At 44.9% G+C, this 25854-nt stretch overlaps 1 protein-coding gene across 1 annotated transcript; it reads left to right on the plus strand.

Annotated features, from left to right (window-relative positions):
* Positions 1-12588: 12588 nt before the first annotated feature.
* Positions 12589-25421, plus strand: pcare1 (photoreceptor cilium actin regulator 1). The gene is made up of 2 exons (XM_034159835.1): positions 12589-15902; positions 25208-25421. The coding sequence occupies exons 1-2, from the start codon at positions 12589-12591 to the stop codon at positions 25329-25331; spliced, it is 3438 nt and encodes a 1145-aa protein (XP_034015726.1). The 3' UTR covers positions 25332-25421.
* Positions 25422-25854: the final 433 nt, after the last annotated feature.

Genomic DNA, 25854 nt, shown 5'->3' on the forward strand with positions numbered 1-25854 from the left:
AGGTGCTCCCTCCCAAAAGAACAGACTGTGGGATTACTGAGTGTGCGAACTCACACTCATCAACTCTGTTTCTGTTCTCTGCCAGCAGTACCAGGTCTGACAGCTGGAGACGGTGGCCACCTGGGGATCCAGGACTTGGCGGCTCCGGTGTTCTTCAGATCCGTTGGCGGTGAAGGCCGTGTGGGATCCGGCTCGGTTCTGGACGGACGTCTCCTATCCTCAAGCCTGCCCACACGTCACTCAACATATAATTGTTTGTAGTACCAAAAACTGTATTTGTCTGTATTCCGTTGCGCACTTCACAACATTAAATTGTTACTGTTTGGCTTATCCATTGCCCGTTCATTTAACGCCCCCTGTTGTGGGTCCGTGTTCCTACACTTTCACAACACTTTTCCACTTTGCGTCTGTCCATTTCAAATGACCTCGGGCCCACAGAAGGCGGCAGCGTTTCTGGATATTGTTGATGTATGGCTTTCACTTTGCATGGTAGAGTTTTAACTTGCACTTGTAGATGTAGCGACGAACTGTGTTAAGTGACAATATTTTTCTGAAGTGTGTGAAGATCCTTTACACAATGATGTCGGTTTTTAATGCAGTGCCGCCTGAGGGATCGAAGGTCACAGGCATTCAGTGTTGGTTTTCAGCCTTGCCGCTTACAGTTGTGCTCAAAAGTTTACATACCCTGGCAGATTTTTTTGGCCATTTTTCAGAGAATATGAACAATAACACAAAAACCTTTTTTTTATTCATGGTTAGTGGTTGGGTGAAGCCATTTATTGGCAAACAACAGTGTTTACTCTTTTCAAATCATAATGACAATAGAAATTACCCAAATGAACCTGATCAAAAGTTTACATACCCCTGTTCTTAATACTGTGTGTTGCCCCCTTTAACATCAATGCAGTTTGGAGCCTTTTATGGTCATTGTGGGCGAGGTTCTCTGATGGTGAAGCTGCCACTGAATATGTTTCGGACTTTATTTACATCAATTACAAAGAAATACAAACATCGCACTCTATGGTAAATCTGCATGGAATAGACAGTTCTCAAAAACTGAGTGACTGTGCAAGAAGTAGAAGAGCGAGGAATAAACAGTATGACACTCTATGGTAAATCTGCAAGCAGTAGACAGTGTTGTCATTATGATTTCAAAAGAGTAAACACAGTTGTTTGACAATAAATGGCTTCACCCAACCACTAACCATGAGTGAAACAAAGTTTTTGTATCATTCATATTCTCTGACAAATGGCCAAAAAAACTAAACTTCTTCTAGGGTATGTAAACTTTTGAGCACAACTGTACATGTAGAAAGTTCTCCAGATTCTCTGAATCTTCTGATTATATTATGGACTGTAGATGATGGAATCCCTACATTGAGAAATATTGTTCTTAAACTGTTGGACTATGTGGACTATCCTCACCCCATCTTTGCTTGTGAATGGCTGAGACTTTTGAGGATGCTCCTTTTATACCAACGGTGTCCTCAGTTCCCGAACACTTATTGAGTGTTGTTAGAAGGAAAGGTGATGTAACACAGTGGTAAACATAACACTGTCCCAGCTTTTTTGAAATGTGTTGCAGGCATCCATTTCAAAATGAGCAAATATTTGCACAAAAACAATAAGGTTTATCAGTTTGAACATTAAATATCTTGTCTTTGTGGTGTATTCAATTGAATATAGGTTCAAAAGGATTTGCAAATCATTGAATTCTGTTTTTATTTACATTTCACACAACCGATCAGGGGCTTCTCGGCCAGGCATTATACCATCTCCATATCCAGCCTGACTGACCTTCAGACCAATGGGCCATTCGGAACATTGAATAGTCACCGTTAAACCGTGTCGACAGGTGTCCTGGTAGGTTGCGATTGGCTTCCCCATAGAAAAAAATTGCAAAATGGCAAACTCACAGGATGATCTCCAAATCCACCGCAATCCATCTGCAATCATACATGGTCATCCTGGAACATGTAACCCACCATCTGGAGTGTCGGCATTATTGGTAACAAAATTTTGGACTGTTTAAAATTGCAACGGCGATAGAAAACACTGGGTCACCGGCAAGCTCGTGCCACCATAACCATCATTAACAGAAACAAATTCATCATGTGATGGCACCTTTATAGCAACATTTGTGCAGTTAATTGCTCCGATTACATTTGGGAAAACGTCTCTCGCTGCAAAATGCACTGTAATGTTGGAATGTATCTGGATGACTTTTGGATGATTGCATTCCACAAAGCTGGTGACTCGGCTCTTGGTCCACTGGCACACGCCTGATGGATCAGCCAGCTCATGCTGGAATGCCCCTGATGCCAGGACGCCCAGCGTGGTCAGCACCTGTGTGGACACAGACAACCCCTGGCTCCTCACCGTATTGTGCTCTGGGCCACCTGCAGTTCTGTCCGCCTCTCCAGTCACAGTGGCCTTGATAATCGAAATCGGTTCATGAGCCAATTATCCTCATTTGGAAGTAAATTCTCGCATTTCCTGAATACACACGCATGTCGGATTGCACCATTTGCAAGGTCCTCTGATGTTAAAGCAGCCACTGTTAGTGTCATTTTACGCATCACTTTGCGCATGCTTTTATATCCACACATATAATTGCAAACATGTGGGTGTGTTAATTGTTCATCAGTGTGTCTGATGTGCACATCACTCTGATGACTTATTGTTTTCACACTATTAACGGTTCCCTGCGTCACCTGTACATGTCAGGCTGGTACTCCAACAGTTGTTGTCTTCTCAACAAGCTGCTTGCCTGTTGTCCTGTAGTCCATCCCAGCCTTGTGCAGGTCTACAGTTTTGTCCCTGGTGTCCTTAGACATCTCTTTGGTCTTGGCTATGGTGGACAGGTTGGAGTGTGACTGATTGAGTGTGTGAACAGGTGTCTTTTATACAGGTAACAAGTTCAAACAGGTGCAATTAATACAGGTAAAGAGTGCAGAATAAGAGGGCTTCTTAAAGAAAAATTAACAGGTCTGTGAGAGACAAAACTCTTGCTGGTTGGTAGGTGATCAAATACTTATTTCATACAATAAAATGCAGATGAATTATTTCAAAATCAAACTGATTTTCTGAATTTTTTTTACATTTTCTTTCTCACAGTTGGACTGAACCTACGATAAAAATTACAGACCTCTCCATTCAAACTCGACAGTGGATAAAGTACTTACTTGCCTCACTATGTCAAACCCAACCTCCCCCCAAAAAGTAAAAATCTGGCACAACTGATAACTGACCAATTTAACTATCATTTGACAGTCAAAATTTGCATGGGGAAAAGGGATATTACATAGATAGATAGAATAGACACTTTATTGATCCTTCTAGGAAAATATGTTGTTGCAGCAGCTCACACAGACATAAATTTCATACATCTATCATTAACATATAAAATGAAAGTGCAAAGCCACTGACATCATTTTAAGTCAATGCGCATTAAACAGCCTGCTGGCTAATATTTCTTAATGAACTCAACTTTTATTGTAAAATTGGATATAAATATGTTGCACCCTTTTTCAGAATGTATTAACTGAAAATAAATTTTGCCTGCTTATTTCCCATTTTTCATGGAATTGCCCATTTGATGGAGTCGACAGGATATTTCTTATTAGATAGCTTCAAAGAATTTGATCATTGGGATAATATGGTTTATATAGGTTCGAAGTCCAAAGTCAGAGTTAATAGTTATTGCTCTGAGTTTTTTTAAAGATAGAGAAGATGGTAAAGCAGGGGGATTCTTTGTCTGCAATTCTTTTTGCCTTTAGTGTAGAAAGTTTAGCTGAAGCTGTCCATCAAAATGCACAAATTCAAGGAATAAAAGATAAAAATGGATCAGTCCACAAGGTGGCACTATTTGACAGACAGACAGACAACAAATACTTTATTAGTCCCAAGGGAAATTGTGCATTATCTGTTTTATTATCTTATCTGTTATTTGCAGATGACATTCTGCTTTTTATATCGAACGCTCTCCTTTCAAATTCTGCACTTATGCACCGTCTGTATAAACATGGTTCAATATGACAATAAGCCTGAAGCCATGATGATTTCAGGTACTTGGCCATCAGAACTAAATGATAATGTCGCTTGTCACTGGTCCAAACAAGATTTTAGGTACAGTAGTGTTCAGAATAATAGTAGTGCTATGTGACTAAAACGATCAATCCAGGTTTTGAATATATTTCTTATTGTTACATGGGAAACAAGGTACCAGTATATTCAGTAGATTCTCACAAATCCAACAAGACCAAGCATTCATGATATGCACACTCTGAAGGCTATGAAATTGGGCTATTAGTAAAAAAAGTAGAAAAGGGGGTGTTCACAATAACAGTAGCATCTGCTGTTGACGCTACAAACTCAAAATTATTATGTTCAAACTGCTTTTTTAGCTAGTATTTAGTTGTATAACCACAGTTTTTCATGATTTCTTCACATCTGTGAGGCATTAATTTTGTTGGTTTGGAACCAAGATTTTGCTGGTTTACTAGTGTGCTTGGGGTCATTGTCTTGTTGAAACACCCATTTCAAGGGCATGTCCTCTTCAGCATAAGGCAACATGACCTCTTCAAGTATTTTGACATATCCAAACTGATCCATGATACCTGGTATGCAATATATAGGCCCAACACCATAGTAGGAGAAACATGCCCGTATCATGATGCTTGCACCACCATGCTTCACTGTCTTCACTGTGAACTGTGGCTTGAATTCAGAGTTTGGGGATCGTCTCACAAACTGCGGCCCTTGGACCCAAAAAGAACAATTTTATTCTCATCAGTCCACAAAATATTCCTCCATTTCTCTTTAGGCCAGTTGATGTGTTCTTTGGCAAATTGTAACCTCTTCTGCACGTCTTTTATTTAACAGAGGGACTTTGTGGGGGATTCTTGCAAATAAATTAGCTTCACACAGGTGTCTTCTAACTGTCACAGCACTTACAGGTAACTCCAGACTGTCTTTGATCATCCTGGAGCTGATCAATGGGTGAGCCTTTGCCATTCTGGTTATTCTTCTATCCATTTTGACGGTTGTTTTCCGTTTTCTTCCACACGTCTCTGTTTTTTGTCCATTTTAAAGCACTGGAGATCATTGTAGATAAACAGCCTATATTTTTTTGCACCTGTGTATAAGTTTTCCCCTCTCCAATCAACTTTTTATTCAAACTACGCTGTTCTTCTGAACAATGTCTTGAACGTCCCATTTTCCTCAGGCTTTCAAAGAGAAAAGCATGTTCAACAGGTGCTGGCTTCATCCTTAAATAGGGGACACCTGAACTAAATTAGAATGTCTCTTGTCACTGGTCCAAACAAGATTTTAGGTACGTGGGATTTATTATTACACCCAGTCCCACACAGCTATTTGACAACAAATTAATCAATCAAATAAAGAGTGACATGAAAAGATGAGAGGTCCTCCCACTTCCTCTATTAGGAAGAATCGAGACAGTGAAAATGAATATATTACCTTGACTTTCATTTTGGTTCCAGGCCCTCCCCGTGAAAGTTCCTGCAAGTATTTTTACTCTACTTGATAAACTATCAATCAATCAACTTCAATCAACTTTTTTCTTGTATAGCGCCAAATCACAACAAACAGTTGCCCCAAGGCGCTCCACATTGCAAGGCAAGGCCATACAATAATTATGAAACACAGTCTACGTCTAAAGCAACATAACCAAGGGATGGTCCAGGGTCACCCGATCCAGCCCTAACTATAAGCCTTAGCGAAAAGGAAAGTTTTAAGCCTAATCTTAAAAGTAGAGAGGGTATCTGTCTCCCTGATCTGAATTGGGAGCTGGTTCCACAGGAGAGGAGCCTGAAAGCTGAAGGCTCTGCCTCCCATTCTACTCTTACAAACCCTAGGAACTACAAGTAAGCCCGCAGTCTGAGAGCGAAGCGCTCTAATGGGGTAATATGGTACTATGAGGTCCCTAAGATAAGATGGGACCTGATTATTCAAAACCTTATAAGTAAGAAGAAGAATTTTAAATTCTATTCTAGCATTAACAGGAAGCCAATGAAGGGAGGCCAACACGGGTGAGATATGCTCTCTCCTGCTAGTCCCCGTCAGTACTCTAGCTGCAGCATTCTGAACCAACTGAAGGCTTTTTAGGGAACTTTTAGGACAACCTGATAATAATGAATTACAATAGTCCAGCCTAGAGGAAACAAATGCATGAATTAGTTTTTCAGCATCACTCTGAGACAAGACCTTTCTGATTTTAGAGATATTGCGTAAATGCAAAAAGGCAGTCCTACATATTTGTTTAATATGCGCTTTGAATGACATATCCTGATCAAAAATAACTCCAAGATTTCTCACAGTATTACTAGAGATCAGGGAAATGCCATCCAGAGTAACGATCTGGTTAGACACCATGCTTCTAAGATTTGTGGGGCCAAGTACAATAACTTCAGTTTTATCTGAGTTTAAAAGCAGGAAATTAGAGGTCATCCATGTCTTTATGTCTGTAAGACAATCCTGCAGTTTAGCTAATTGGTGCGTATCCTCTGGCTTCATGGATAGATAAAGCTGGGTATCATCTGCGTAACAATGAAAATTTAAGCAATACCGTCTAATAATACTGCCCAAGGGAAGCATGTATAAAGTGAATAAAATTGGTCCTAGCACAGAACCTTGTGGAACTCCATAATTAACTTTAGTCTGTGAAGAAGATTCCCCATTTACATGAACAAACTGTAATCTATTAGACAAATATGATTCAAACCACCGCAGCGCAATGCCTTTAATACCTATGACATGCTCTAATCTCTGTAATAAAATTTTATGGTCAACAGTATCAAAAGCAGCACTGAGGTCCAACAGAACAAGCACAGAGATAAGTCCACTGTCCAAAGCCATAAGAAGATCATTTGTAACCTTCACTAATGCTGTTTCTGTACTATGATGAATTCTAAAACCTGACTGAAACTCTTCAAATAGACCATTCCTCTGCAGGTGATCAGTTAGCTGTTTTACAACTACCCTCTCAAGAATCTTTGAGAGAAAAGGAAGGTTGGAGATTGGCCTATAATTAGCTAAGATAGCTGGGTCAAGTGATGGCTTTTTAAGTAATGGTTTAATTACTGCCACCTTAAAGGCCTGTGGTACATAACCAACTAACAAAGATAGATTGATCATATTTAAGATTGAAGCATTAAATAATGGTAGGACTTCCTTGAGCAGCCTGGCAGGAATGGGGTCTAATAAGCATGTTGATGGTTTGGATGAAGTAACTAATGAAAATAACTCAGACAGAACAATCGGAGAGAAAGAGTCTAACCAAATACCGGCATCACTGAAAGCAGCCAAAGATAACGATACATCTTTGGGATGGTTATGAGTAATTTTTTTCTCTAATAGTCAAAATTTTGTTAGCAAAGAAAGTCATGAAGTCATTACTAGTTAAAGTTAATGGAATACTCAGCTCAATAGAGCTCTGACTCTTTGTCAGCCTGGCTACAGTGCTGAAAAGAAACCTGGGGTTGTTCTTATTTTCTTCAATTAGTGATGAGTAGAAAGATGTCCTAGCTTCACGAAGGGCTTTCTTATAGAGCAACAAACTCTTTTTCCAGGCTAAGTGAAGATCTTCTAAATTAGTGAGACGCCATTTCCTCTCCAACTTACGGGTTATCTGCTTTAAGCTACGAGTTTGTGAGTTATACCACGGAGTCAGACACTTCTGATTTAAAGCTCTCTTTTTCAGAGGAGCTACAGCATCCAAAGTTGTCTTCAATGAGGATGTAAAACTATTGACAAGATACTCTAACTCCCTTACAGAGTTTAGGTAGCTACTCTGCTCTGTGTTGGTATATGACATTAGAGAACATAAAGAAGGAATCATATCCTTAAACCTAGTTACAGCGCTTTCTGAAAGACTTCTAGTGTAATGAAACTTATTCCCCACTGCAGGGTAGTCCATCAGGGTAAATGTAAATGTTATTAAAAAATGATCAGACAAAAGGGAGTTTTCAGGGAATACTGTTAAGCTGCACTTTAGAGCTGCTCCCTCTAAAGTGGGATGGATGCCGTCTCTCCTAACAAGACCAGGTTTTCCCCAGAAGCTTTGCCAATTATCAATGAAGCCCACCTCATTTTTTGGACACCACTCAGACAGCCAGCAATTCAAGGAGAACATGCGGCTAAACATGTCACTCCCGGTCTGATTGGGGAGGGGCCCAGAGAAAACAACAGAGTCCGACATTGTTTTTGCAAAGTTACACACCGATTCAATGTTAATTTTAGTGACCTCCGATTGGCGTAACCGAGTGTCATTACTGCCGACGTGAATTACAATCTTACCAAATTTACGCTTAGCCTTAGCCAGCAATTTCAAATGTCCTTCGATGTCGCCTGCTCTGGCCCCCGGAAGACAATTGACAATGGTTGCTGGTGTCGCTAACTTCACATTTCTCAAAACAGAGTCGCCAATAACCAGAGTTTGATCCTCGGCGAGTGTATCGTCGAGTGGGGAAAAACGGTTAGAGATGTGAACGGGTTGACGGTGTACACGGGGCTTCTGTTTAGGGCTACGCTTCCTCCTCACAGTCACCCAGTCAGCCTGCCTTCCCGACTGCACGGGGTCTGCCAGGGGGGAACTAACGGCGGCTAAGCTACCTTGGTCCGCACCGACTACAGGGGCCTGGCTAGCTGTAGAATTTTCCACGGTGCGGAGCCGAGCCTCCAATTCGCCCAGCCTGGCCTCCAAAGCTACGAATAAGCTGCACTTATTACATGTACCGTTACTGCTAAAAGAGGCCGAGGAATAACTAAACATTTCACACCCAGAGCAGAAAAGTACGGGAGAGACAGGAGAAGCCGCCATGCTAAAACGGCTAAGAGCTAGTAGCTACGCTAAGCTAGCGGATTCCCAAACAGGGAATCCGACACTAGACAGGCTGTGGAGCAGCACAGGTAACGCACGACAACAGTGCTAAAATAAAATAAAAATCCACTAGACAGGCTGTGGAGCAGCACAGGTAACGCACGACAACAGTGCTAAAAAATAAAATAAAATAAAAATAAAAATCCACTGGACAGGCTGTGGAGCAGCACAGGCAACGCACGACAACAGTGCTAAAACAAAATAAAAATCCACTAGACAGGCTGTGGAGCAGCACAGGTAACGCACGACAACAGTGCTAAAATAAAATAAAAATCCACTAGACAGGCTGTGGAGCAGCACAGGTAACGCACAACAACAGTGCTAAAAAATAAAATAAAATAAAAATCCACTGGACAGGCTGTGGAGCAGCACAGGCAACGCACGACAACAGTGCTAAAAAATAAAATAAAAATAAAAATCCACTGGACAGGCTGTGGAGCAGCACAGGCAACGCACGACAACAGTGCTAAAACAAAATAAAAATCCACTAGACAGGCTGTGGAGCAGCACAGGTAACGCACGACAACAGTGCTAAAATAAAATAAAAATCCACTAGACAGGCTGTGGAGCAGCACAGGTAACGCACAACAACAGTGCTAAAAAATAAAATAAAATAAAAATCCACTGGACAGGCTGTGGAGCAGCACAGGCAACGCACGACAACAGTGCTAAAAAATAAAATAAAATAAAAATCCACTAGACAGGCTGTGGAGCAGCACAGGTAACGCACAACAACAGTGCTAAAAAATAAAATAAAATAAAAATCCACTAGACAGGCTGTGGAGCAGCACAGGCAACGCACGACAACAGTGCTAAAACAAAATAAAAATCCACTAGACAGGCTGTGAAGCAGCACAGGTAACGCACGACAACAGTGCTAAAACAAAATAGAAATCCACTAGACAGGCTGTGGAGCAGCACAGGTAACGCACAACAACAGTGCTAAAACAAAATAAAAATCCACTAGACAGGCTGTGGAGCAGCACAGGTAACGCACAACAACAGTGCTAAAACAAAATAAAAATCCACTAGACAGGCTGTGGAGCAGCACAGGTAACGCACAACAGCAGTGCTAAAAAATAAAATAAAATAAAAATAAAAATCCACTGGACAGGCTGTGGAGCAGCACAGGCAACGCACGACAACAGTGCTAAAACAAAATAAAAATCCACTAGACAGGCTGTGGAGCAGCACAGGTAACGCACGACAACAGCGCTAAATAAAAATCCACTGGACAGGCTGTGGAGCAGCACAGGTAACGCACGACAACAGCGCCCAAAAAAATAAAATAAAAATCAAAATCCACTGGACAGGCTGTGGAGCAGCACAGGTAACGCACGACAACAGTGGTAAAAAATAAAATAAAAATCCACTGGACAGGCTGTGGAGCAGCACAGGTAACGCACGACAACAGTGCTAAAAAATAAAGTAAAAATCCACTGGACAGGCTGTGGAGCAGCACAGGTAACGCACGACAACAGTGCTAAAAAATAAAATCAAAATCCACTGGACAGGCTGTGGAGCAGCACAGGTAACGCACGACAACAGTGCTAAAAAATAAAATAAAAATCCACTGGACAGGCTGTGGAGCAGCACAGGTAACGCACGACAACAGTGCTAAAAATAAATAAATAAATAAATAAATAAATAAATAAATAATAAAATAAAATAATAAATAAAAATCCACTGGACAGGCTGTGGAGCAGCACAGGTAACGCACGACAACAGTGCTAAAAAATAAAGTAAAAATCCACTGGACAGGCTGTGGAGCAGCACAGGTAACGCACGACAACAGTGCTAAAAAATAAAATCAAAATCCACTGGACAGGCTGTGGAGCAGCACAGGTAACGCACGACAACAGTGCTAAAAAATAAAATAAAAATCCACTGGACAGGCTGTGGAGCAGCACAGGTAACGCACGACAACAGTGCTAAAAATAAATAAATAAATAAATAAAATAAAATAATAAAATAAAAATCCACTGGACAGGCTGTGGAGCAGCACAGGCAACACACGACAACAGTGCCAAAAAAAATAAAATCAAAATCAAAATCCACTGGACAGGCTGTGGAGCAGCACAGGTAACGCACGACAACAGCGCCAAAAAATAAAATAAAAATCCACTGGACAGGCTGTGGAGCAGCACAGGTAACACACGACAACAGTGCCAAAAAAAATAAAATCAAAATCAAAATCCACTGGACAGGCTGTGGAGCAGCACAGGTAACGCACGACAACAGCGCCAAAAAATAAAATAAAAATCCACTGAACAGGCTGTGGAGCAGCACAGGTAACACACGACAACAGTGCTAAAATAAAATAAAAATCCACTGGACAGGCTGTGGAGCAGCACGACAACAGTGCTAAAAAATAAAATAAAAATAAAAACGAAAGCGTTAGCAAGCTAGTTAGCTTGCCAACGCTGATGAAGGTTAGCTGATAAAAGAGCTCCGTCGCGATGCTTCGACCGTTAGAGGTCTTCTTTAGGCGTTGGAGCACGGTGAAAAAGTAAAAAAAAAAAAAAAGTAAAAAAGTCTTGAAAAAGACTGTTAATTCAAAGAACTCAAACAGCTCAGTTCAAACAGCTAACAGATACAGCAGAACACCGCTGTGCTCCGGAACCAGAAAAAAGTCCACCCTCCAGTCATCATGTCTGGAGGGTGGACTAATCTAACTAATCTCTGAATTCATCTGGCAAAACAAAAGGCCCAGGGTAAGACTTCAAACTCTTCTCCTGCCAAAAAACAAGTGCGGTCTGGGCCTGCCCAACTTTCAAAACTACTGCTGGCCTGCACATTTGACCGCTGTCGTGACCCAGCTTAGACAGGACAACAAACTAGATGGGAGTCCCCTTAGCAATACTACCATTTCACAATAAGAAAACAGTTCAAGTTAGTGGACTCGCCATAGTCTGAGTGTGTGGGCAACAGTTTGGAAAAAACTGCATTCTTCCCTTCCATATGGGACAGTGATTTCAGACAGGAGACTGACAAAACCTGTGTAGACTAAACAAACTTTAGATCTTTTCTCTCCCATCCCTTGACCTCCTTAAGTACACCCAAAGAAGACATTATATTATGACCCGTAATGAAAAAGAGATGAGTAAAATGCCCAATGCAATTGAAGAATACCCTAACCACTACATCACTGTACCACCTACATATGGCTCACATTTTTTTTTTCCATACATTGATATGAATTAATGGATTCTTCTCCCTTTATTGTTCTGCTCTCTAAATGTCAAATAGGTATGTATTGTTGTGCAGGCTATAAAAAGCCACCTGATGCTCAGCCTCAAATGAGCTTATGAGCTTAGAAGTAGGTGAGTGTTGTACACCTTCACATGACATGTGCATGCTGAAGAGTTGACTGAAAGCCTCACTAATCTTCTCAGCTGCTCGTCCTTTGGAAGACACAGAAGGAATCGTTTCACAGCAGTGCTGTGAGGACATTTTACAAGAAAAAGAAATGATAACGGATCTAAATTTATTTTTAGTAACATATGAAGAGCACAAAGGAGTTGTGAAATGGATTTTCAGCGTTCTGTTTTCCTAACGTCCGTGTGAAGAGGCAGCTTATTGGACTCAACAACCTCTGCCATGTGACAATGACTGACACAGCAGGCGGCTAAGGACTTTGGCAATTCTCTGCACCGTTATAGAGCTTGTATTTGAATATATGAGAAATGGGATGCTCACCTTCTAAAGGTAACTTCGGCGCTCACAGTTCTTTCACAAAGGGGAGAATGCTGCCTTCTGCACCTCAGCAAATTCTCAGAGATGCCCAGTGTGAACAAAGGGGCAAACAGAACACAGCTGGAGCCACCAACGACGAAAACGCAGACAAGAAGAAGGCCGGACACACTCCCTTAGTGCAGAGTGACACTCATTTGTTGCCACAAAAGAAGAAATCTGAAGCAGAGAAAGTGGATAAATTGGCGAGTCAAGGGACGGACAACAATTCAGTGTCACAAAGAAAAGAAAAACATGAGGACAAACCAGACATTGTAACAGATAAAAAGTCTGGCAGAAAACTCAAGAAAAACACAAGAGGTATAAAGATGTTAAAAAAGAAAGACAAAGACAAACCTGCTGAACAGAAAGTAGATTTCCCAGAACCTTTGGTAAAAGCTCATCAAGCTGCCTATGCCTTTATGAATCCTAGCATAAGCAAATATGACACTCTCCTTGAACATTTGGAGAAGGCAACACAAACCCAGGTTTTTGTGCAGCCTATGGTTGCTTTCATGGTGCTACGCTATGATAAAATTATTCAAGCACTCGAAGAAATGGCAGACGAGGGAGAAAATGTTTTCAAAGAAATTGGAGAACATCTCGCTTGGCCAAGCCAAATGAAAAACGTGTTGTCTTCTTCAACCCTGAAGTCTGGTTCTGCTGATACTGAACCCCCACCAGATTTGTTACAGCAACTGCTTCAATATACTACACAGAGAATGCAAAATGTGAGCAAGACTGTGGGAGGAATCGGGGACTCGGCCTTAGAGGAGACTGTTGAATACTTTTCTTCCATCTCAGAACTTTTAGAGGAGAAACTGAAAGTCAAACGTGTGGTTGAGTCCAGACTAATGCGACTGTTATCGCGAATTGAAGCTGCATCTTTGCACAAGACTGGACCAGAGGACTCGGCTCTCTTCAGTGAGGACAGCGGTATCGGAGCTGAGAGTGAATCCCTGGCCGGATCAGAGAGATGCCACAGACGAGAGAGCTGTGCCTCTTCTGGGACAAATAGAACTACCCCCGTCAATCAACTTGAACACAGCTCAGTGGCTATAAGGCAACGAATGTTAAGACAAAAGCTTGCAAGTAAAGTTAGCCCAAGTGTTAGCCTTACCTCACTCAACTCAACTGATTCTACATGCACCTTAATGGCGAAGGAGCAAAACGACTCATTGCTTGGGTCCGTCTCCTTAGATGACGGTGAAGAAAATGACAATGATGTTGAGACTGATGGAAGCACAGAAAACAAGCAAGTAGAATGTAGTATAAATTTACATTCTTCACTTGTGTATACTGAACATCAACCGTGTCGCCTACCAACAAAGCGCATAGAAAATCCTCAAAATGTAGAAATGACTCTGAAAATGAAAAATGCTATAAGTGGGAAGATACAGTTTGTCTCGCAGCCGAATGCCAGTGCCAAATATAAGTCAGGAGAAAGTGTAAAAGCCAGCAAACATCAGTGGGCCGAAGATTATGGACAAACTCCAAGGAGACCTCAAACAGCAGCACCTGTTCAGAAGGCAGTAGGAGACAAGGTTCCAGTTGCTAAAAAGAAACGATCTCGGTCTGCAGATTCTCTGCGGAGCAGAGGTGAAGATTCTACTCTGCTCGAGTTGGAAAGGACCCAGAAGGATTTAAGCCAGAAGTTACAGAGAATGAATAAAAGTAAAGCAAGAGGATGTACACAGACTGTTCCCTTGAAAAAAAGTCAAGGAAGCTCACCAGTGAAATCCCAAGCAAAGAAAAATGAATCTCAGTCAATCAATGGTAAGGCAGGCTTTACAAGGCAGACCAACAGCAAGAAGGAGACAAGTGAGATAGAAGAAGATAAGATGCAAAAAGACAAGAAAACGTTCAAAGGTCTGATCAAAGCGACCCCACCCCCAAGTCCTCCTTTATCACCACGGCCACCTTCGGACCTTTACAGAGGCAGGAATTCAGTCAGAAAACTAATCAATACCTTCAGTCAGGGTATAGAAGTGTTAGATGATGCAAATGTTTTGGGACCTCTCAAAGGTGTACGAAAGTGTGGTGTCCCCGTGCTTCCTGGTTTAGGGAATGTAGAAGCTGTTCTTAGCACAGGGATAACTAGCTGTAGACCTGAAAACACTCCATCTGAGAAAACCAATGATTTAGACATGGATAACCTTCCTCCACCTACACTCGAAGTATTAATGGACAATTCCTTTGAAAGTTCTCCGGGTCTTTCTGCCAGCATTGTAGATGATGGAGCTACTAAAGGAAGTAAGTCTCTTGCAAAGAGGCCTGTAATATCACAAAGACTGAGGGCTTCAGTTCAGTCAGTGACAGTGCTACCAAGCAAAGCAAGTATGCCACAAGGTTCCAAGATTATGTCCACCAGAAAAGATTGGGAAGACTCATCTGCCAAGTCAAAATTCAACCAACCAAATGGCCAACAAGAGCCAGAGTCAGAAAAGGAAAAGGGTTCCTCTTTTTCCAAACAACCTGTAAAGATGGAACACCAAGAATCTCCAGACTCTCAGTCAGAAAGAGTGTCAACTCAATATGTAACTACAAATCCATCAACAAGTCAAGCAGAATCTGTAGATATGCAGGATGATGATGACCTTCTAAAACCCGGCTCTAAAACTACAGAGACTACACACTCTCCTTCAGTATTCACTGGACAATCACATGCCATTCTTCCCATGTCCAAGACACGAATGCTACCAATCACACCTTCCACTCAAAGCAGCCTAAACAGAAAACTTCCTAGTCCCCAAAAACTTAGAAAGCAGCCCACGTCACCTTCTCCACCCCCAGTTAACAGGAAACTCCCCACGCCACATGCACTTCAGAAGAGGTTACCCAGTCCACCTGTTACAAAGGAGAAGACTGTCAGCTCAAACACTACCCACTCATGCCCTTTCAAAGCACCGTCTCCACCGGCCTCACCAAAAGTACAAAGATCATCAAGACGAAACAGCAGTGAAGACTCCTATGCTACTCGAGTGATCCGCAATGCATGTTCTGTCTTCTGTCCTGCAGTTTCATCCATCTTTCATGCCCAGGTTTGTCCAGTTCCTCCACCACCTGAAGCATGGACTTCTACTGGAGTTCCTTTTCTTCCACACGGTTTTAGAAATAGTGGCAGATTTCCTGTGTCCATTCATGGACCCAAAACTTTTATCCAACGTAGTTACTCAGACCGACGACCAAGTCTAACTGTGCCACAGAGACCTCCTGGCATTTCTGCAGTACACTCTTGTGGGAGTGAGCCATCAATAAGTACAAAGGGGTAAGTGTTTATATTTTTGGATTACTGTGTGTGTGTATGTGTGTGTGTGTGTGTGTGTGTGTGTGTGTGTGTGTGTGTGTGTGTGTGTGTGTGTGTGTGTGTGTGTGTGTGTGTGTGTATATCTATCTATCTATCTATATACACTCAACAAAAATATAAACGCAACACTTTTGGTTTTGCTCCCATTTTGTATGAGATGAACTCAAAGATCTAAAACTTTTTCCACATACACAATATCACCATTTCCCTCAAATATTGTTCACAAACCAGTCTAAATCTGTGATAGTGAGCACTTCTCCTTTGCTGAGATAATCCATCCCACCTCACAGGTGTGCCATACCAAGATGCTGATTAGACACCATGATTAGTGCACAGGTGTGCCTTAGACTGCCCACAATAAAAGGCCACTCTGACAGGTGCAGTTTTATCACACAGCACAATGCCACAGATGTCGCAAGATTTGAGGGAGCGTGCAATTGGCATGCTGACAGCAGGAATGTCAACCAGAGCTGTTGCTCGTGTATTGAATGTTCATTTCTCTACCATAAGCCGTCTCCAAAGGCGTTTCAGAGAATTTGGTAGTACATCCAACCAGCCTCACAACCGCAGACCACGTGTAACCACACCAGCCCCGGACCTCCACATCCAGCATGTTCACCTCCAAGATCATCTGAGACCAGCCACTCGGACAGCTGCTGAAACAATCGGTTTGCATAACCAAAGAATTTCTGCACAAACTGTCAGAAACCGTCTCAGGGAAGCTCATCTGCATGCTCGTCGTCCTCATCGGGGTCTCGACCTGACTCCAGTTCGTCGTCGTCGTAACCGACTTGAGTGGGCAAATGCTCACATTCGCTGGCGTTTGGCACATTGGAGAGATGTTCTCTTCACAGATGAATCCCGGTTCACACTGTTCAGGGCAGATGGCAGACAGTGTGTGTGGCGTCGTGTGGGTGAGCGGTTTTCTGATGTCAATGTTGTGGATCGAGTGGCCCATGGTGGCAGTGGGGTTATGGTATGGGCAGGCGTCTGTTATGGATGAAGAACACAGGTGCATTTTATTGATAGCATTTTGAATGCACAGAGATACCGTGACGAGATCCTGAGGCCCATTGTTGTGCCATACATCCAAGAACATCACCTCATGTTGCAGCAGGATAATGCACGGCCCCATGTTGCAAGGATCTGTACACAATTCTTGGAAGCTGAAAATGTCCCAGTTCTTGCATGGCCGGCATACTCACCGGACATGTCACCCATTGAGCATGTTTGAGATGCTCTGGACTGGCGTATACGACAGCGTGTACTGGAGAGCATGCCAGCCTTCACTCCACCAGACTGACGCATCTTTTGTTTATACACTTTGTTATGCACCAGAGGGTGAAAGAAATAAATTGTTTTGTTATTGGAACCGCTTTCTGGTTATTTTAGCGCTGGGTTCCGTCAGACGCAGGTCCGCTCCTCAACCCGCGTCGACACATAACACTGGCCTGCCTGCAGTCCAGACCTGTCACTCATTGAAAATGTGTGGCACATTATGAAGTGCTAAATACGACAACGGAGACCCCGGACTGTTGAACAACTTAAGTCGTACATCAAGCAAGAATGGGAAAGAATTCCACCTACAAAGCTTCAACAATTAGTGTCCTCAGTTCCTAAACGCTTATTAAATGTTGCTAGAAGGAAAGGTGATGTAACACAGTGGTAAACATACCACTGTCCCAGCTTTTTTGAAACATGTTGCAGGCATCCATTTCAAAATTAGCAAATATTTGCACAAAAACAATAAAGTTTATCAGTTTGAACATTAAATATCTTGTCTTTGTGGTGTATTCAATTAAATATAAGTTGAAGAGGATTTGCAAATCATTGTATTCTGTTTTTATTTACATTTTACACAACATCCCAACTTCATTGGAACTGGGGTTGTACAACAATAATGACTTTAAGAAACAAGGTGGTGGATATGTAGATGAAGATCCCAAATAAATTCAAACATGTGCACGTTTGAATTTATTTGAGATCCTCTTTAACCATTAAATAATAAATGCACCTCAACCAGATGTTTTTGGTAGCCACCAACAAGCTTGTGACATAATTCTGGCTAGCTCTTTGATCACCTTTCTTGGCAGAATTGAATTGTTGTAAAATTAAAATTGCTTAAATTGCAGAGTTTGATAAACAATACCGTATCATCTGCATACAGATGGTATTACAGTTTGTTGTGGAAGATGTTGTTGTGTGGGCCGCCAGAAGAGGAGGTACTGCTGGCCCACCACCAAAGGGCGCTCTGCCTGAAGTGCGGGCTTCAGGCACGAGAGGGCGCTGCCGCCACGGACACAGCCAGGAGTGACAGCTGTCACTCATTAATTCCTGACAGCTGTCACACATTCTACATCATCGCACTCCATAAAACCCAGACGTCATCTCCACCTCATCGCCGAGATATCGTACTTCATTAGAGGTAATATCCTCAGCCTTTTTGTGGTATTTTCTGAATCTGTTTATTGTGAGTGTTTGCAGGTCCTTAGTTTGTGGAGGCTGTGCAAGACAGCACTCTTTTTCCTCTGAGGGATCGCTGCAACGTATTGAGTGAGAGGTGGAGGTGGCATTCCCACCGTTGTTGTTACTGGGTGTACACACACCCACACTTGACTGTCTTTGTTCTCGCCAGCAGTACCAGATCCAACAGTCGGGGACGGTGATCACCTGGGAATTCGGGACTTGGCGGCTCCAGTATTCACCAGGTTCTGTGGCAGCGGAAATCGTGTGGTTCCGGCTCTTCTCAGGACAGACGTCTTCTATCCTCGAGCCTGCCCACACGTCACCTTTTGTGGATTGACAGTAATTATATTCTGAGATTGTCTGTATGTTCGTTGTGCACATTTCACAACATTAAATTGTTACTTTTTGGCTCATCTATTGGCCGTTCATTTGCGCCCCCTGTTTTGGGTCCGTGTCACTACACTTTCACAACAGGATATCTCGGCCAGCGTCATGGACTCCGAGGGGCGTCACCCGGCTGTTGAATGACCAATGGGAGAGCAGGGAGCGCAGGCGTCTGCAGGAGGCGTGATTGGTGAGCTGCAGCACATTCTCACCGCCTTCACGGCTCGGTTGGATCAAATGACCGAGCAAAACATCCTCCTGAACCGCAGGGTGGAGGCTCTCTCCGCACAGATGGCGGCGAGCGCTCAGGGCGCTGCTGCAGCTCTTCCTGCCGACCCTGTGCAGGATATGAACGTTCCAGTGGTGGTTCAACAACCCCTCCCACCATCCCCTGAAGCATACATAAGCCCTCCTGAGCCGTACGGAGGTTGTGTGGAGACGTGCGCGGACTTTCTCATGCAGTGTTCGCTCGTCTTCGCACAACATCCCGTCATGTACGCGTCAGATGCTAGTAAAATAGCTTATGTGATTGCTCTGCTTCGGGGTAAGGCACGCGCCTGGGCTACGGCGCTCTGGGAACAGAACTCACGGTTGTTATCAGCATACACTGGGTTTGTGGGGGAGTTCAGAACAGTGTTTGATCACCCTAACAGAGGAGAGACCGCTTCAACAATGCTGCTGTCAATGCGACAGGGGCGCCGATGTGCAACCGAATTTGCAGTCGACTTCCGCATCACGGCTGCGAGGTCCAGCTGGAATGACGTTGCGCTCCGCGCCGCCTTCATAAACGGACTGTCGTTAGTCCTGAAGGAGCATTTGGTTGCTAAGGAGGAACCGCGGGATTTAGATGGCCTTATCGATCTCGTTATATGGTTAGACAATCGGTTGGAGGAACGCCGTCGGGAGCGAGGCGAAGGACGTGGCCAGATACGCGCCGCCCCTCTCCCTTCCGGTTTCGAAAAGGGGCCGCCCTCCCCATGCTCCACAGCCGCAGCGCTCTGTGGGGCAACAGCTCCCCCTGCTGACGTTGTTAGGGAAATGCACAGGGCCAAAATGAGCAGGCTGATCCGCGGGGAGTGTTTTCTCTGCAGCTCAAAAGAGCACACACAGAGAAACTGCCCCAAACGGCCACAACAACAACCGCCCTCAGAGACTGGGCTAAGGGGGGGTCAAAACATTCACGTGAAACACACACAGATTGCCACACCACTCCCAGTTACAATCCTGAGTGGGGATTTAACCCTTCAAGCCCCAGCACTGGTGGACACGGGGTCAGAAGGGAATTTGCTAGACAGCAGATGGGCAAGGGAGGTAGGGCTCCCTCTGGTGGCGCTTCCTTCGCCATTGCAGGTTCGGGCACTAGATGGCACCCTCCTCCCTTTACTCACACACAAGACACAACCAGTAACTCTGGTGGTGTCTGGAAACCATCGGGAGGAGATTGAGTTTTTTGTAACTCCTTCTACCTCCCGCGTGATTTTGGGCTTCCCATGGATGTTGAAGCACAATCCCCGGATTGATTGGCCGTCTGGGGTGGTGGTTCAGTGGAGCGAAACCTGCCATCGGGTGTGTTTAGGATCCTCGGTTCCTCCCGGTTTACAGGCTAAGGAGGAGGTCAAAGTCCTTCCCAATCTGACGGCAGTGCCAGTTGAGTACCACGATCTTGCTGACGTCTTCAGCAAGGATCTGGCACTCACCCTTCCCCCGCACCGTCCGTACGATTGTGCCATTGATTTGGTTCCAGGCGCTGAGTTCCCATCCAGCAGGTTGTACAACCTCTCCACGACCTGAGCGCGAATCAATGGAGACCTACATCCGGGACTCATTAGCTGCCGGGCTGATCCGGAACTCCACCTCCCCGATGGGGGCAGGTTTCTTTTTTGTGGGCAAGAAAGATGGCGGACTCTGTCCATGCATTGATTACAGGGGGCTGAATGAGATTACGGTTCGCAATCGATACCCGTTGCCATTGTTGGATTCCGTGTTCACCCCCCTGCATGGAGCCAAAATCTTTACTAAGCTGGATCTTAGAAATGCATATCACCTGGTTCGGATCTGGAAGGGAGACGAATGGAAGACGGCATTTAACACCCCGTTAGGTCACTTTGAGTACCTGGTCATGCCGTTCGGCCTCACCAACGCCCCCGCGACGTTCCAAGCCTTGGTTAACGACGTCTTGCGGGACTTCCTGCACCGATTCGTCTTCGTATATCTGGACGATATTCTCATCTTTTCTCCGGATCCTGAGACCCATGTCCAGCATGTACGTCAGGTCCTGCAGTGGTTGTTAGAGAACCGACTGTTTGTGAAGGGCGAGAAGTGCGAGTTTCACCGCACGTCTTTGTCCTTCCTGGGGTTTATCATCTCCTCTAACTCCGTCGCCCCTGATCTGGCCAAGGTTGTGGCGGTGAGAGATTGGCCCCAACCAACAAGCCGTAGGAAGCTGCAACAGTTCCTCGGCTTCGCTAATTTCTATAGGAGGTTCATTAAGGGCTACAGTCAGGTAGTTAGCCCCCTGACAGCCCTGACCTCTCCAAAAGTCCCCTTCACCTGGTCAGATCGGTGCGAAGCCGCGTTCAAGGAGTTGAAACGACGGTTCTCTACTGCGCCAGTTTTGGTGCAGCCCGACCCTAGCCGCCAGTTCGTAGTTGAAGTGGACGCCTCTGACTCAGGGATAGGAGCCGTGCTGTCCCAGAGCGGAGAGACCGATAAGGTTCTTCACCCGTGTGCCTACTTTTCACGCAGGTTGACCCCGGCTGAACGGAACTATGACGTCGGCAATCGAGAACTCCTTGCGGTGAAAGAGGCTCTTGAGGAGTGGAGACACCTGTTGGAGGGAGCGTCTGTGCCGTTCACGGTTTTCACTGACCATCGGAACCTGGAGTATATCAGGACCGCCAAGCGGCTGAACCCCAGGCAAGCCCGCTGGTCACTGTTCTTCGGGCGTTTTGACTTCCGGATCACCTATCGCCCCGGGACCAAGAACCAGAGGTCAGATGCCTTGTCCCGGGTACACGAAGAGGAGGTCAAAACTGCACTGTCTGATCCACCGGAGCCCATCCTGCCAGAGTCCACTATCGTGGCCACCCTCACCTGGGACGTGGAGAAGACCGTCCGGGAGGCCCTGGCACGGAGCCCGGACCCCAGAACCGGTCCGAAGAACCGTCTATACGTCCCACCAGAGGCCAGAGCTGCAGTCTTGGACTTCTGTCACGGTTCCAAGCTCTCCTGTCATCCAGGGGTGCGAAGGACCGTGGCAGTTGTCCGGCAGCGCTTCTGGTGGGCGTCTATGGAGGCCGACGTCCGGGAGTACATCTAGGCCTGCACCACCTGTGCCAGGGGCAAGGCTGACCACAAGCGGTCCCAAGGGCTTCTCCAGTCACTTCCTGTGCCTCATCGCCCCTGGTCCCATATCGGCCTGGATTTCGTCACGGGCCTCCCGCCGTCCCAAGGCAACACCACCATCTTCACGATAGTGGACCAATTCTCCAAGGCGGCCCACTTCGTGGCCCTCCCGAAGCTCCCAACAGCCCAGGAGACAGCAGACCTCCTGGTCCACCACGTCATCCGTCTGCATGGGATACCCACCAACATCATCTCTGATCGTGGTCCCCAGTTCTCCTCACACGTCTGGAGGAGCTTCTGCCGGGAACTGGGGGCCACTGTGAGCTTCTCGTCCGGGTATCACCCGCAGACCAATGGACAGGCAGAACGGGCCAATCAGGAGTTGGAGCAAGCCCTGCGCTGCGTAACATCCGCACACCCGACAGCCTGGAGTGAACATCTGGCCTGGATCGAGTATGCGCATAACAGCCAGGTGTCCTCTGCCACCGGCCTCTCCCCGTTTGAGGTGTGTTTGGGGTATCAGCCCCCATTGTTTCCCATGGTGGAGGGAGAGGTTGGTGTGCCCTCGGTCCAGGCCCACCTGCGGAAGTGCCGTCGGGTGTGGCGCTCCGCCCGTTCTGCCTTGTTGAAGGCCCGGACGAGGGCGAAGACCCATGCGGACCGCCGGCGATCCCGGCCCCTGCTTACCAGCCCGGGCAGGAGGTGTGGCTGTCCACGAAGGACATCCCCCTCCAAGTGGACTCCCCCAAGTTGAAGGACCGTTACATTGGACCTTTCAAGATCCTCAAAATCCTCAGTCCTGCCGCAGTGAAGCTCCAACTCCCAGCTTCACTGCGGATCCACCCGGTTTTTCATGTGTCCAGACTCAAGCCTCACCACACCTCACCCCTCTGTGCTCCCGGTCTGGCGCCGCCTCCTGCCCGGATCATTGACGGGGAGCTGGCTTGGACAGTGCGCCGGCTCCTGGACGTCCGTCGAATGGGCCGGGGGTTCCAGTATTTGGTGGACTGGGAGGGGTATGGACCCGAAGAACACTCCTGGGTGAAGAGGAGCCTCATCCTGGACCCGGCCCTCCTGGCCGATTTCTACCGCAGACACCCGGACAAGCCTGGTCGGGCGCCAGGAGGCGCCCGTTGAGGGGGGGGGTCCTGTTGTGTGGGCCGCCAGAAGAGGAGGTACTGCTGGCCCACCACCAAAGGGCGCCCTGCCTGAAGTGCGGGCTTCAGGCACGAGAGGGCGCTGCCGCCACGGACACAGCCGGGAGTGACAGCTGTCACTCATTAATTCCTGACAGCTGTCACACATTCTACATCATCACACTCCATAAAACCCAGACGTCATCTCCACCTCATCGCCGAGATATCGTACTTCATTAGAGGTAATATCCTCAGCCTTTTTGTGGTATTTTCTGAATCTGTTTATTGTGAGTGTTTGCAGGTCCTTAGTTTGTGGAGGCTGTGCAAGACAGCACTCTTTTTCCTCTGAGGGATCGCTGCAACGTATTGAGTGAGAGGTGGAGGTGGCATTCCCACCGTTGTTGTTACTGGGTGTACACACACCCACACTTGACTGTCTTTGTTCTCGCCAGCAGTACCAGATCCAACAGTCGGGGACGGTGATCACCTGGGAATTCGGGACTTGGCGGCTCCAGTATTCACCAGGTTCTGTGGCAGCGGAAATCGTGTGGTTCCGGCTCTTCTCAGGACAGACGTCTTCTATCCTCGAGCCTGCCCACACGTCACCTTTTGTGGATTGACTGTAATTATATTCTGAGATTGTCTGTATGTTCGTTGTGCACATTTCACAACATTAAATTGTTACTTTTTGGCTCATCTATTGGCCGTTCATTTCCGCCCCCTGTTGTGGGTCCGTGTCACTACACTTTCACAACAGATGTGACATTATTAATGTAGATAGTGAATAGGATGGGACCCAAAATTGAACCTTGTGGCACTCCCTTTGATAGGGGTAAAAATGTAGATGTTAAACCTTGCAGGCTAATGTTGGTTTGGGTGTTTGATGAACACATATTTTATTTTTGGACTGGGTGGTGGTTTTTATAAACAGGCAGCCTGAGATATGGGTATTAAAAAGTATGCCTGTCATATTGTTTCAGTAACCATGGAGTAAAAATGGAGATAACCTCACCAAGCTCTTGATACCTGTTAGTTGGTGCTAATGATGACAAATTAAACAATATCAAAATTTCACTCAGAAATACTGGGGCACAAACTAAAAACATGCCAAATTATGTCAGATGGTCATAATAAAATGCCCAGAAAGGACAAACATAACCATGTCCACAGTAACTAGCAACAAGACTCCACAGCCACTTGCTGTCACTCAGAATGACCATGCTTAATTATTCATAAGCTTATGACCAGCCTGTTATGAATAAGTAAACTAGCTAGAGGGACAAAGCTGTTTTTTTTTGTTTTTTTTTGACCAGGTTGTAAACATGTATATTTCTGCTGTAAAGTTGGGGTTTTAACATGTTTGTCTGTGGTGTTTGATTTGTATTTGGCAGCAGCCTCAAGTGGCCATTCATAGAAGTGCAAGATTTGCCACTTACCTGTTGGCTTCATTTCCACAGGAGGCTGGGGCTTGGAAAATACTCAGAATACCATCAGAGGGTGGAGGACACTCCGGCAGAGTAGTGTGCTTTTTGAGTGCCTTTCTTGTTTTTTAGAGGGCGGAGCCAACCAACACGACATCTGAAATCTCTATCAAAATTGTGCAGTCCAGACCCGATTCTTTTCTTCCTGGCACCCTGCTCTTAGTTTATTGTGAATTTATAATAGAACTCATTTGATAATGCTGTTAAACTAAGAGAATATTATTTATCGGTCTTTTAAAGTTTGACTATATTAAATTTACGGTTTGAAACTCAGTGTTTAAGATAAAGATGTCTAATCTTAAGTCAGAACTTTTGTGGGCTACTTGCTTCAGATGAGTCTTTTTTGAGCGAGAACGATTTAAAGGTTAACCTTGGGAGCAGACTGTTCCTGTGTGACACTAATGCACAACACAAACTGCTTCTGACCACCTTCTTCTTCTTCTTCTTTTTGCAGGCTGGAAGATGATCTGAATGCACATGATGACATATGGAGTAATCTCTCAGCCTTCAGAGCTACATTACGCTCTGTATCGCACCCAGACCTCTGTGTTGTTGGACAGTCCTTACACAAAGTCTGAAGGTGCCAGGTGGATTATGGATTAACAGGCTTTGGCAAGGATTTAAAAGGCAAATTTGTTTACTCCATTGGAAAGAATTGTACCCACTTTTCTGGAGGAGAAATATAAAAAAGTGTGCTTTATAAGTCACTTTTTTATATTTCTCTGTATTAGTTTGCATATCATAAAAAACATTTTTATTAATAAATTCAGATACAATCACTCTTGTATCTGTATTTTTCACTAATGGGTTCAATCTTTGCCTATTATTGTCATTATATAAAGTGCCTTATGTGTGTGAATGGCCACATATGGGTAACAAGGTGGAGCATGTGTGACACTTTACATGACATGGGCAGGACAAAATGACGCCCAAACATGCACCCATGTTAAGAATTACCAACAAGCTTGGCTATCAGGATGACCATGGTTCAGGTGTTTATAAATCATATTTTTGTGGGGCTGAGCAGTAGCTCTCATAATAGTTTTGCTTTGGTGTGGGCATTAAAAATTATGACCCATTTATTTCCTCAGTAATCATGGA

The sequence above is a fragment of the Thalassophryne amazonica genome, chromosome 19 (assembly GCF_902500255.1).
Source record: "Thalassophryne amazonica chromosome 19, fThaAma1.1, whole genome shotgun sequence".
NCBI lineage: Eukaryota > Metazoa > Chordata > Actinopteri > Batrachoidiformes > Batrachoididae > Thalassophryne > Thalassophryne amazonica.

Bases quoted from the DNA above. Each gene is read 5' to 3' on its own strand.
- pcare1 (XM_034159835.1), top strand. From the start codon at position 12,589: ATGGGATGCTCACCTTCTAAAGGTAACTTCGGCGCTCACAGTTCTTTC. The intron at 15,903-25,207 runs GTAAGTGTTTAT...TTCTTTTTGCAG, and splicing joins CCATCAATAAGTACAAAGGG to GCTGGAAGATGATCTGAATG.